Here is a 14,120-nt window from a genome sequence, read left to right as displayed (position 1 = left end):
AACATAACACAGGGCAGTGATCATTTTCTTATCATTTCAAGAGAGACTTGGTGGTCGACGTCATTCAACCCCCATGCCTCGATGGAAGTTGGACCAGGCTAACTGGCCTTTTTTCACTGCTCTTTCAGAACTTGATTCTGCCATTGTGTGTAAGCCATTGATAGATGACTGTGGCAGCAGTAACTAACTGTATTGTCCAGGCAGCTGCTCAGTGTATTCCTAAAACCTCAACATGTTTCCCACAGTATCCTTGTCCTTAGTGGAATCCTGCCTGCCACATGACAAGAAAAGCTCAAAAATGAGCTTGGAATACCTTTTGTAAGTATTCCACATTTTTAAACCACATTGCATTTCAGCAGGCCCTTGCGCATGCTCTGCAGGTCAAAAGTCAAAGCCAGAAGGAATCTTGGATTAAACATACCTCAAGCATTTCTTCTACCACCAGTTCCAAAGTTATGTGGGATAAAATTTGAAAGGTTAGTGGCCAGTATACTTTTGCTCCCCTTTCGATCTTTTTCTTTGATGGTCAGGAAATTGTTGATGCCCAGGGTATTGCCAATACTCTCGGTGAAAGCTTTTCTTATGCATCTAACACTTCTGCTTCATTCCCCATCTTCTTAGCCATTAAAACATGAGCAGAACGATTGCCTCTTTTCTCTTGAGCTGATTGTCTCTTTGACTATAATTGACCCCTTACACTGGTGGAACTTAACCTTGCTCTTTGTCAGTCTGGCAGTACATCAGTCGGATGTGATGATATTCATTACAAGATGTTGCGCCATCTCTTTTCTGCCTCTCTTGCTATTTTTCTAGTTGTTTTTTTAACTGGATCTGGCAGGAGAATGTTTTTCTCGATGCTTGATGCCATGTTGTTGTACTCCCTTTTCCTAAGCCTGGGAAGGATCCCAAAATTGCTTTGAAATACTTTTCAGTTGATTTGACAAGCTGTCTATGTAAGATCTTGGAGAGGATGGTTAATGCTCATCTTGTTTGGTTCCTCGAATCAAACAACCTCCTCTCACCCACTCAGTGTGGGTTCCGAAGACAGCACTCCACTATGGACCACCTGATTTGACTTGAAACATCAAACAGAGAAGCCTTTCAAAAATGACAGAATCTTATTTCTGTATTTTTTTACCTTGAGAAAGCTTATGATACAACTTGGAGGTATGGTATCTTGCAGGACCTCCACTCGTACAGGTTGGATGGAAATTTACCAATTTTTATTAAATGTTTTTTTTATTGATTCTGTGATTCCAGGTTCATGTGGGTTTGACACTTTCCCATTCTTTCCCACAGGAACTTGGAGTCTCTCAGGGCTATGTCTTGAGTGACACACTTTTCATTATAAATATTAATGCCATCAGTGGGCAACTATGCCCCTACAGTTGCAAACGGTCTCTTTGTCAATGCCTTCCACCTCTCGTGTCAGTTGCCAAGTTTGAGGTATTTAGAGTAGCAGTTACAAACTGCCCTCAATCATTTACTGAAGTGGACCACAGCAAAATGTTTCAACCTTTCTCTCTCCAAAACTGTTTGCATGCACTTTTGCCATCAACGGGGTATTCACCCTGATCCTTAACTCCGTATTGGTGAAGTTGTGCTTCCCATGGTACCTGAGGTAAAGTTCTTGGAGCTTATCTTTGACTGTAAGCTGACCTTTATTTTACACATCAAGCAGCTTCATGTCAAGTGTACAAGGGCATTAAACATCCTCCAAGTCCTCTCTTCCACTTTTTGGTGTTCCATGCTAAAAATCTATTGTGCCCTTATTCAATCAAAACTAGACTATAGGTCTCTGGTCTGTGGCTCTACCAGGACACTGGTCTTGAAAATGTTGGACTTTGTTTACCATCAGGGGCTTTGGCTCTACACAGGGACCTTCCACACTTCTCCAGTCCAGAGTTTGTAGAAGGAGTTTTTATTTAAGTTTTTAATTCATGAATTAGACTTTTTTAAAATCTGATTACTTTTTGAAGTACAAGTAGTTCAATATGAAATTAGAACATGGTTGTAACATCAAATAACTCGAAACTAGGACTGGAAAGGCTAACTTCAGGTGACTAACACTGATGTTTGAATTTAGCCATTTGTCATCCTGGTGAGTTATGATAATTAAAATTATGCTACAGAAAGTCCTTTAAATCTAGTATTACTGTAGTCTCTTTCTTACTGCTGTACACTAGATATAAAAATTGGAATTCATGCTATTTAAGTTTTAATTAAAAAAATAAACTTGGTTTTGTTTTACCTTGATTCCTTTTTATGAATTTTAATATGATTACTTTTATTTTGACTTTTTACTGGATGTTTGATGCAGATAGCCTAGTTGCTTTGTGCTCTAAAATGCCAAACTAACCAACCAATCATGAACATATGTTGGCAACAAGGGATCATTTGTTTTTCAAGACTGTATCTACAAACATACTCTTGAAAAAAAAAAAGATACCCTTTATTTTTAAAACAAAATCATTAAAATACTTTCATAAACACATTTTAATCCTTTTGCATTATGTAGGTCAAAGTGTGCATGTCACAACCTTTCATAGTTACATTTAAAATTTAAACTACTTTATTATCATTATGTAAACTTAGCATCAAAACATACTTATTAAAACCATTTTTAATATGTTTTCTGCCACCAGTAATATTAATACTTCCTACTGTAGTGCCAACAAGTTTGTTTGTTTTTCTTAACTTTGGTGTCTACTATTATTATGGGAACTAGGTAAATTATACCATTTTTAATTAACTAATTGAAGCCACTTATAATGTGTAACTCTCTCATGGGGCACATGACAGTGCATGTGTTAATATTATTTAAGTTTTAAGCACTTACTTTTATTATTAAATATTCAACTGCATAAGAACTGTAACTTTGTTATCTATGCCTTTCCTCTTTATTTACCACCCATCATGAAGACTTTGGAATTTAACATAAATTACTCATAATATAGTTATTGTTATATTATTTATAACCAGTGGAAAGCCAAATATTTTAATCTCACAAATGACATCACATTGTTTTCTGTGCAGGTACTTTTCATTTTATTGTCCGTTATAAGCTTGATTCCCACATGGAACGCATTGATGAACTTAGCTGAATTTCTAATAGCTCTGGTTGCATAGTTAGAAAGCCAAAATAATTGTTATGGTTATGAGACATATTCGCCTTTTATGTATAAAAGTAATTAAAATGTGAAAATTAGAAATTTTATAGGTAGATTGGGTAAAATACATAATAATAATATACTTTTCTCATGAAATAAGAAAATCAAAACTGTAAACCATATTCCAAATGAGGTCTAAATGTGATTCATATATTGAGATGATTATTTCTTTTGGTTTGTAATCATTAAGTTTATAAGTAAACCTACTAAAATTATACTTGTTTTGCTTTTAGCAGCTAAACACTGTCTTCATGGCTTATGTGATTTATTAATCATTGTTTAAAGATTCCCTTTTTTTTTCAGTCTTATTGTTTAGTGGACTCTTTTTTTATGCTTGGAATTGAAATATGTTAACCTCCTGTTGGTGGAGGGATATATTCTAATGTTGTTTGCATTACAAACTGGCACAATACCTGTTATTAAGTTTGGGAGGATTAGTTTTGTTCAAAGGGTTTGCAGTCGTCATTACCAGCCTACTAATCTATATATCTCAAGATTAAATTGATGGTCGCATCATTTCATTTACAGTCACAAATTACATTGAGCCATACAAAAATATGAACTCATCCTAATGGTAAGCTACCAATATCAAAATCTGACAGGTTTAAAAAGTTTCTGTTATGAAAATTCATTCTAAAAATTATGTCTATGGTGTATTAACTAAATAAACAAATTTGTGTGACCGTTTAGTTTGGCATACCTATCTTCGTTTGGTGAACTGTAATAAAATAAGTATGGTAATATATCTTATTGCATTAGCACTGTCAATATTAGTTCCTTTTTGTATGTGTAGAAGTTTGCTACATTGTGTGATTAAAAGGAAAAAAAAATTCTCAATCAAAATTTATTACTAGGTATCTTTTCACCCCCCAAATTCTCCTGTTTCTTTAACCCAGAGGCTCACTCAGCAGTATGTTTGAATGTTTGTGGTGCATAATACAAAACATGTTTCAATGCCCATGGTGGGTACAGTGTAGACATCCCATGGTGTGGCTTTATGCTTAACAATAAACAATTTTTTTGGATAACTTAACATGCATAACAATATAATGAAAAACAAAAGGATCTATCAATAGAATTTTATGTATTTTTAGTTATATTTTTAAACCAAAATACTAAAGAAATAAGTAGGTACGTATCACCAAATATTTTATTCTGAATAGCTAATAAATTCAAGGGTTCTTGTGTGCTTGTTTCAGTAAAACAGTATTTTTATCCTTGTAACTATGTATGTAATGTAGGTATTAATGAATGATGTTCCATGCAGTTTTGAAATCACTAATGTTTTAAGCATAGACAAACCTCCAAACAAATGCAAGACTGACTGCTTATTTTCTTTTGGTATATAATATTAATACTAAAAATAAAATTTTATCTGTTGACATAAATAGAATGATAACTTTTTGCCCTCAAATGTCTTATACAAGCAATAATACCAAGCTGATGTTTAGCAGTAAAATTAGGAATAAGAACTGTTCATTGTGATTTTAGTCAAGAATGTTTACCAGTAGCAGGAATTTTGAAACAAAGCTGTATTTTTAAATAATTCAGTATATATAGCTCAATAACATACAGTAAAGAGGTTAAATACAGACACCAAATTTCTGTGAGGAGAAAAAGATATTTAATATATTAGGGGAGGGTTTAAGCATTAACACAATCAGTTATCTTCTCAATAGCAATATTGTTCAGATATTCACTGTTTAATTTCTTTTCAAAGCACCAGTTTGAAATCAGAGATTACTTGAAAAAACAAGCAAGGCAAGATCATTAACTATAAAAATAAAATTAGTGTACAGTTAAATTGTATACCCTAATTAAAGGAAGGTGAATGTATGTAGGCCTGATGCTTTTAAAGTCTAGCTACCTAGTGCTCATGAGTCTGTACACCTCTTGCATCATTTCAGATGTAAACTGTGTCAGTTTGTCACTCATAACTATTATTTACCACAGTTGTTTTCAGAGTTTTAAATAGTCTCTCCTTTTTTCTGAAAGTCCAAACAAAATATATATTTCATCAGTATATATATCAGGGTATTATAAAAACACTATTTTTCATTTCATTGAAAAACATGTAAAAGTTATTGCCCCATTGTTGGACATAATCAGACCCATGGATTTTGCTACATTCATATGTCTCAGCTTTGAGCACATTCAAATAATTTCATATTAGGAATACTGTATGGTTTTGTTAGTTTTATTAGTGTGGACATAACCCATAAGTTGTTTGTCCTGGGTTTTGAGCTACTTTATATGTGCCAATGTGGATATTTTGTTAATACATTTTTGAACACATACACCAGGCAAGATTAAGAGGTTATCAAAATATATATTATCAGTATCATAAATGACCTTCAACAACCATTAAACATGTTACAATTATGGAATATTAATTTTCAGCTGATTAATTTTTGAAAGAATGATGCTCAATAATAATCATAATTTATTAGAATATTCAAAGTGACAATTGTCTTTCTCACTTTATAACAACAACTAAACTTTATTAGTATACAGATGAGATTACTGATTATAGAAAATGATAATTGCCACCAAGTAATTCAGAGGTTAGTCTGAAGATTTATAGCACTGAAAAGCAGGTTATGAAAACCATGGTTATCAGAGCATGGATAACTATTGCATAATTTTTTGCTTGACAACAAACAAAAGATAATAAAACCTTTTGGCTTACAAGTTATTATTCTTCTCTTTTAAATCATGACACTATAGTGAAGGTCCATGACTTTTATTTTAAGTAAACAATCTATTATAAGAATATTTTCTGTTTATGAAAGGAAGTATTAATATTTAAAAAATGTTGTGTATATAAGGAAATAGAAAGTATTTATCAGTTATGCAAAGGCTTCTAAGAACCCAAAACTAAACAAGTATAAGATTATTCTAAAACTGAAAAACTAAAGGAGGTGAAAAGAAGAAGAAACTATGTATAAGTTTATATGTAAAAACAGCTGGTATGGGTAGAGAAAGCACTATGTAGAGAAGTGAACAACGTTTCGACCTTGTTCGGTCATCAGCAGGTTCACAAAGAAAGAAAGAGGTAACTGACTGATAGCTGACCACATGTTTGAAGGCAGTTGTGTAATTGAGTGTAGGAATGTAGAGGGCATGCTTAGATGTTGGATTATATTTATTAACATGGATATAAAGGTGTTCCTTTGTATTGGTTTATTTTGGGCTTGAGTTGTTGTATAAGTAAGGCTTCTGTAATTTTACATTTGTTTATGTTTGTTTCTTTATTTAGTATTTGGGTGTTTTCTATGGTTATGTTATGTTTATTTGATTTGCAGTGTTCGAAAACATGTGAAGGTGACTTTCTGTGTTCTGTGAATCTGGTTTCCATTTTTCTACTTGTTTCTTCGATATAAAAGTCGTAGCAGTTATCACATTGTATTTTATACTTCAGTGATTTCATTAAGATCCCTTAGATATTTCCATCAACCTTCCTCTTTCCCTTACAGAAAATGTCCTTTGGTGGTTGGACAAGATTTGCAGATTACTCGGTGTCCCCCTTTCTCCACCCCATGTGGATTTACGTCTTTTTATAGATGCATCTTTTAAGAGCTGTGGTGCATGGGTTGATCACCAGGAGGCTTCAGGTCATTGTTATGTCAATAAACTTTCTTTACATTTCAGTGTCCAAGATCTCCTTGCCATTTGTCAGGCATTGGATCACTTTCTTTCCATTGCCAGACATTGTCTGGTAATGATCCATTTCAAGAATTAAACAGTGATGACTTATGTCAATCAACAAAGGAGCACCTGGTCAAGATCTCTTGATTTTTAAATGTTGGATCTCCTGTATTAGGCCCATGTGCAATACGTTCATTCAGTTGCTTGCCATGTCCCAGGTTCTTTCAACCTCATAGGGGATCATCTTTCTTGCCCTGACTAGAGTTACCCAATGAAGTGATCCCTATATCCTCTAGTTTTCAGTGGTTTTGTAATCTGTGAGGTTCTCCTTACATCAGTGTATTCACCTTATCCTGAGGCATTGGCTACAGATGCCTTCACTGGGATTGGTCACACAAATTCTTGTATTTTTATCCTATCTTGTTGCTTCATCTTGTACTTTCACTTGTTCACATAACTTTATGCTGGGTCCTTCTGATCTCTTCCCTGCTTGCCAGCTCTAAACCATGGTTTTCTCATTTACTCCAACTACAGTTATTTCTTCCTGTACCACTTTCCTTATTACCTGACCTCCTTCATCAAATCTGGGCCTGGCATGGCCAGGTGGATAAGTTACTTGACTCGTAATCTGAGGGTCGTGGGTTTAAATCCCCGAAACACAAAGTATGCTTTCCCTTTTAGCCATGGAGGCATTATAATGTGATGGTCAATCCCAAGTATAGCCCAAGAGTTGGCAGTGGGTGGTGATGACTAACTGCTTTCCCTAAATTTTACACTGCCAAATTATGGATGGCTAGCTCAGATAGCCATCAAGGGAAATTTAAAATAAACCAAACCAATCATCGGCTCTGATCATCTGTTTTGTATTCTGCACTTAACATCCTCTATCTTTATGTCTGGCTTTTGTTCAGTCCCTGGTAGGATATCTGGTTTTTTCCTGGCATATAGCTTTTCATTTTGCTCAATCCATCTATCCTTCTTTCAGGGCAGTGTGTCAGCAAAAGTAGAAGGTCTTTTGCATATGAGCCTAGACTTGGGGTTTTCCTACTGCTTGTCCCACTGTTGCTGATGTCTCCAAGTTTCTCACATGACTTTTTGATTGGGAGTTTTGGTCTTCTCACTTTCATCTTATAGGGCAGCTTTATCCCATACCTTTCATCTTACTTGTTACCAAAATATTTTTCTTTCATCTATTCCTACCATGTTAACCCATGCATTCCAGACACAATGACCTGCTCTTCCAGAAACTCTCTCAATATGGACTCAGACTATGTGACTGACCATGTGACCTCTATTTAGTAATTTAAAGTTTTCTTATTTAATACCTCTAACTTTTGATATAGTTTGTGTATCTTCACAAAATTTAGTAGTCTTTCAGTTAATATACAAAACATATAAAAAGCATATTTTTAATAAAGCATTATCTATGAATATATTGAATATTTGGTTTGAATAGTCTGTGTGAAAAGTAATTTTCACGTTAAAATTAAAAATAGTTTTTTCATCTCAAAACTTAAATTTCCTTTATGTAATTCCTAAGATCTAAATGCATTTCAAATGTTACTTCAGTAAAATTTTATACTTTATCCATTATTTTTCTCTACCTTATCTCAGAATGGGATTGGTCAATTTGACCAACCTTGTAACCACCGAAAGAGGTCTAAGTAAATGTAAATTACCCTTTTATTTTCCTTTCCAAAATGACTTCAGATTGTAACATGGAACTACATTCATTTATTCTAAGTAGCTCTAATTTCATACCAGCTTACATCTATTTATAATTAAACTTTGTTGTTTTATTGCCATTTAAACCATGTCTAACTACTGTCCACATCATAACAAGTTTTAAATCACTCAGAGCACATGCAGCTCATGTTAGCTATTGAATTACATTACCCACGAGCTACTACAACTAGTACAAGTGATTCGTGTGTGCCTCATGAAACATTTTTATTATATTGTTATTTATTTTACTTAAGGTAACCTTAACTAACCTAAAAAAAATTCCTGTCTTTACATTTTAGTTACTTTTATAATTACACACAAAGAATAGAGATGAAAAACAAGGAATAAAATACTTATATTCAATCTTTTGTTTTTCTTGCTCTTGATTGTAGAAGAGAGTTAACCCTAATTTTTTATACTGCTCAAAGTATTGTACTTGATGACTTTTTATTTAATTAAATAGTGCACCAAATGATAATGACAAATAACATACAAGAATTAGACAAAATACCCATTTTATGGTTTTCTATCTGCAACAAAAGTCATTACAAATGCATCCAAACTAGTCGTTAACATTTCCAGAGGAACAATGTTGGTACTCTGAGTGAACTTGACTTTTAACCATTCAGAATGTAATACATTATATGATAGATGAAACCCTTGAGTTTCTTTTGCTTATAGGTAATTTATAATTAAATGTAAGAAAGAACTATTAATGAGTTATTAAAGAAAGGATGTGAGAGGTGGTGTGGCAGTAAGGGTCTGATTTTCCATTTAATATTTCTATTACCAAACAGAATTGAAGAGTACGATAAATGTAGTTTGTCTGAGCAAGGATGTTTTATAGCGAATATTTTATATTTAATTTCATACTTTTTCAAGGAGTGGTGGATAAAATAAGGATGATGATATGCAAAGAGTATATGTGCTACACGAAGGAAAATTCACAATTTTTTTTAATGCTGTCTTGTAGAATTAAAAATTTAAAACTAATATACAACTGAAAGTTGGATCATTATGTAATATTTTTTACTATTCTAATTGATATAACAAACAAAAAGTAGTTTAATAGAACCAAAACTTTGTCATGTGCAATAAAGGATCCCAGTGGTATTTGGGTTAATGTAGTCCTCCAGTCTCTTACTATTTCATTGTTTAAACCTACATCCTGTGTTCTTTGTTTCATCTGTCTTTTGAGGCATATTTCCTTCTCCTTTTGGCCTGTGCGGCATTGGATTTTTCCTTCCTTCTCATAATTCAGAGGCTCATAAGGTTAACTACTACTCTTCACATATTTCTCTAACCTCTATTTCTCATCTCTACCCCTCCCCCAATCTGGATAGATTTCTATGTCTTCTGTGTGCCCTTTATTATTTTTTACCCACAAAGATTCCTTTCATGTTTTCTGTCACCTAAACACTATTATTAATTGGATTTGTTATTTGATCCAGTTGACCTATTCTTCCTTGTCACTTTCCCAGTGTACTTTTTTCAGCTTTACCTCTTGTCAAATCCAACCCCCTCACCTTTAACCTCATTTCTCTCTGTCAGGATATAGAAAGATGCAATTTGCCTAAAGTGTATTGCTCACTTCTGAAGAAAATGTAAAATACATTGCTTCAAATTTTGATCAAAAAGATTACTCCAATATTCACTTTGTCCTAAGTTTTTTATTATGAGCTTTTGGCCCTCTTACTAGATCCCTGGTCACTTCACTTACTCAACAAGGGTTCTGATAAAGTAGCCACAACAAGAAATACAATTAAAAATTTAATGCTATGATTATTGATGCATATGAGTTATGCAAATATAAATACTTATACATCATGAGTGTTAAAGAAAAAGAAGTTCATTTTTGATAACTTTAATAATTTGAGTTTTACATTATATCAAAAAATCAATATTTCTAATTCTTCATTTTCTCAACATTTCTAAATTATAGTTTGTTCACAGTTTAACTGGTCTAAGATAGTGTGATATCAGCATGTTAAGTCTTAGAATGTTTTCATTAAACAACTCTTAATGTTTACTAAATAGGAATCGTGTCATTTTATTGTTAGAGCTTAGATAATATTTTGTTTATGATTCTTACACTTTTTTCAAGGGCCTTTGAATGTCATAAATTACAAAACTGGTTTTAGATTATAGTGACTAAAAATAATATTACAACAATATAATAGAAGAGTACATGGAAAACCATGCTGAAAGTATTGTAGAACACTATAAAGTTCCTGATCATAAATGTAAATATTAAAAAATATCTTGCATGAAATAATAATTTCGTAATAGTCAAGCATTGTGCATGTTAACAAAAGGCATTTGTACTGAATCAAGAGAGATTCCTTAAATTTCATCTCAAGACAGTTGTCACAAATCTTTCAAATTTTGATCCAGAAAGGTGCTTTATTAATTATGCCATGTGCATTGATGAAATACTCAGTGATGGCTACTTTGTTTTCAAGATTTGCAGTGGCATGAATGTGTTATTTAAAATGATCATGCATTGGGTGACTGGTTCATCCATATATGTAGCTGAACACAGTATATTTGTCATTTCATAGACAGTGTTCTTGAGTGTATATAATTTTTCTAAGCTACTGGTCTCAACAAAGCACTTTTAGATATGTACGGATTGTTGTTATTGAAGGCTGAATGAGCAGGCATATACTTCAGTTTTTCTTACTGATTTTTTGTATGATGTGGATATTCAAACCAGATTTTCTGCTTGCTTAATGAAGACAAGTAGTAAAGGTTTATCCAATTCAATCATAATTCATGAAGAAGTTTTAATATGATGTTGTTGTTTTTTCTGTCATTGATTAAAATCTTTTGTGAGCCAAAATTGTTAAATATATCAATAATATAGCTGGTGAGAAACTCAAGGAAATATGTATTCTTAACAAATACTTTTATTTTTGATCAATTCATGTCTCTGAGCCACAACCTAACTTTGGGTGTGTGAGCTCAGGAGGAATGTGTTTTCTATATCAGTGTACTTGAATTTCTCACCATAATTTGAGTACACTTCCAAGTCTTTCCTCTGCTTGTGGATTGATTTTTCATGATCTACTAGATGGAAAAACCTATCAGATGTCTTGATATTAGAAAAGCTACTTTTGACACATTCATGTACTGCCTTCTGTTGTATGCCTTCTGGCAAGAAAACTGGTCAGTGATGCCTGTGTGATTTCAAAACTTTTAATTTTTGTTAAGAACATAGGATATCATAAAGCTATTTAGATTAAAGTGAGCTTGAGAGGTGTTAAAATTAGGCAGGCTTTTGATGAGGATTCTTTTTTATATAGTTGTTTTGTGTAAAATTCTTGTTGATTTCCAGTTGGTTTGACAATCAGAATCTTTTATATGTATGAAAGTGGGTTTTGGTTTTTAAATTTAATTTTTTTTTTGTCCAGGAACATGTGTATCAACACTTTTTCAGTTTTCACATATATAACCTTTTTCACAGGAGTGGTACAATATAAAACAAATGCATTTTTCTATCTTGAGATGTTGGGCTTTTTGAAGTTAGGTTATTTGTAATGGTGTTTGGATATAAGTCAGTGTAACATGAATTATGGTAGGTTATAACTGTGCTAACCAATATTTCATTGTTGATTTCATATTAATAATAGGCACTATAACATTGTGTGAATTATAAGTGTATTGACTTGTCTTCATTTAAACATATATTGCTAACTTGTTAATTTATGACTTGGATAAAGATAGTTAAAGACCACCACCCCCCTCCAAATTGATGAAAATTTAACTTCTCTACTTGTTATTCTGATTTATTAGCATATGTTAATAATGGCATAGGTAGTTATGATTGTTAACATATGATAATAAATCAGAATAACAAGTAGAGAAGTTAACAATGGCATAGGTGGTTATGATTGTTTGATACTTTTAAGCATGTGAAAATTGAGCTACCTAGAAAGAACTGGAAAAATGTATTTCTGGTGAAACATTATGAAGTACTATTTTGAAGTAAATGAACTGTTCTGGTGCACACTTCTTTGTACTCTTTAAACTGTGGTATTTCCTGTGCAGTTTATTCAGTTTATTTTATGTAGTTGAGGATCACTATTCTATTTGACAAACTTTAAAATTAGTAGAATTTAAAAAAACTATTTTTATTTATAATTTTGCAACAAGGTATTATTGAAATGCTACAGATGTTAAAACATTAAGCAAAATATATTTTGATACAATATAATTAATTTAAAAAAAATAAATAAATAGAATTTTCTTATGGAACTTACCAACCATGAACTGAAAGTTGTAAGATTTATCAAGAATCTGTACATTTGATTTTAACATGTATTGATTGTATTTACACTTATATTAGAACGGTTCTTATAGATTTTGTTGGTTATACAGTGTACACATGTTGCATCAGTTTTATGATACAACATCATTTAGTTCATCATGTTTGTTAATGATTTAGGTTCAGTGAATATTTTTTATTACTTTTATTGATAGATCCACAAAAAAGTTATTGATAAGGGTGTACCAGATGATTGCATGCCAGGTATTAAAAATGCCAAGGTAAGATAATTTGTTATTAATTATAATGTCTCTTAAAACACAGTTAGTAAGTTTTCACTGAATTAAAGAATATAAAATGGATTCTACTGTTTTGAGATCTGCCATAAGACTTTGTTTCATCACATCTAAATGTAAGTTTTCTTATGTTCAATTGCATGTATAAAAAAACAGCATTTTTTATTGATTAACAGTACATTCTTATAACCTCTAAAGCTAAAACATGGAACATTTTAAAAACAAGTACTACAACCATATTTATAAGAAAGCTGAAGATGACCTAAGAAGGTCAAAATATTGTTCTGTACTTTATATTTTAATTAAAATTTTAATACCTATACCAGCCATCTTATGAATACATTTTTACTTCAAGTTGACTTCTTGTCATCATGAAGTAGGACAACTAGTCCAACCTTTGCTGAAATGCAGATAATGGAAGAAGTATTAAAAGTGACTAATACATGTAGAGAAATATGTGTTAAGATACATTGCCTTTCAGTAAATGTAATGTCCATGAGATTGATCAAATGTACTTAACCAAATAACATGAACAGAATAGTCACCAAAATGTTTGAGGAACAAGTTCCTAACCTTCCAGGAAGTTTAAGTATCTGGAACTGGAGGGGAATTGTACCAACAACAGCAGTGAAATAATGTAAAGTAAGCCAACAAACATACATGTAAAATGAACAAAACGTTACTGGAACACACATAAATGTATATAGACTCACCAAAACACAGTCAGTTAACATTTTACCCTCTTTAACTTGCTGCTAATTTTATTTCAACATCATGTTTGAAATATGTTGTGTGCAATCCAAACACACACAAATATGTTAAATGTTTACTTTTGTATATATCTTTAAATGTTTTAGTTTTCATCATATTACATAGGGATGAAGGACCTTTGTAAACTGAGTCCGTCATGTTCAGAATAATTTATGAAATAAAAACAGTTTATTTGCTTTTTCCTGTAACATTAATTTCAGGCTTCAGCTTGTGAATGAACAAGCTTTCATTGATTCGGAGACT

At 32.2% G+C, this 14,120-nt stretch overlaps 1 protein-coding gene across 10 annotated transcripts in view; it reads left to right on the top strand.

The window, feature by feature from the left end:
* LOC143255293 (ubiquitin domain-containing protein UBFD1-like) overlaps positions 1-14,120 on the top strand; it is a 91,012-nt gene that overhangs the window by 54,768 nt on the left and 22,124 nt on the right. For 7 of the 10 annotated variants that reach the window (XR_013030526.1, XR_013030523.1, XR_013030522.1 and 4 more), the window contains one exon: positions 13,026-13,091. The exons of the other annotated variants lie outside the window; for them this stretch is intronic. Coding sequence is in view for 4 of the 7 variants with exons in the window: in XM_076510735.1 (XP_076366850.1) it covers positions 13,026-13,091 (66 nt within the window). In the remaining 3 variants the exon portion in view is untranslated. The remainder of the gene's footprint in view (positions 1-13,025; positions 13,092-14,120) is intronic. 10 annotated transcript variants of the gene reach the window in all.

Source organism: Tachypleus tridentatus, chromosome 7, assembly GCF_004210375.1.
Source record: "Tachypleus tridentatus isolate NWPU-2018 chromosome 7, ASM421037v1, whole genome shotgun sequence".
NCBI classification, from domain to species: domain Eukaryota; kingdom Metazoa; phylum Arthropoda; class Merostomata; order Xiphosura; family Limulidae; genus Tachypleus; species Tachypleus tridentatus.
Note: the sequence above shows the minus strand (reverse complement) of the source record. Positions and strands in the feature narration are given on the sequence as shown.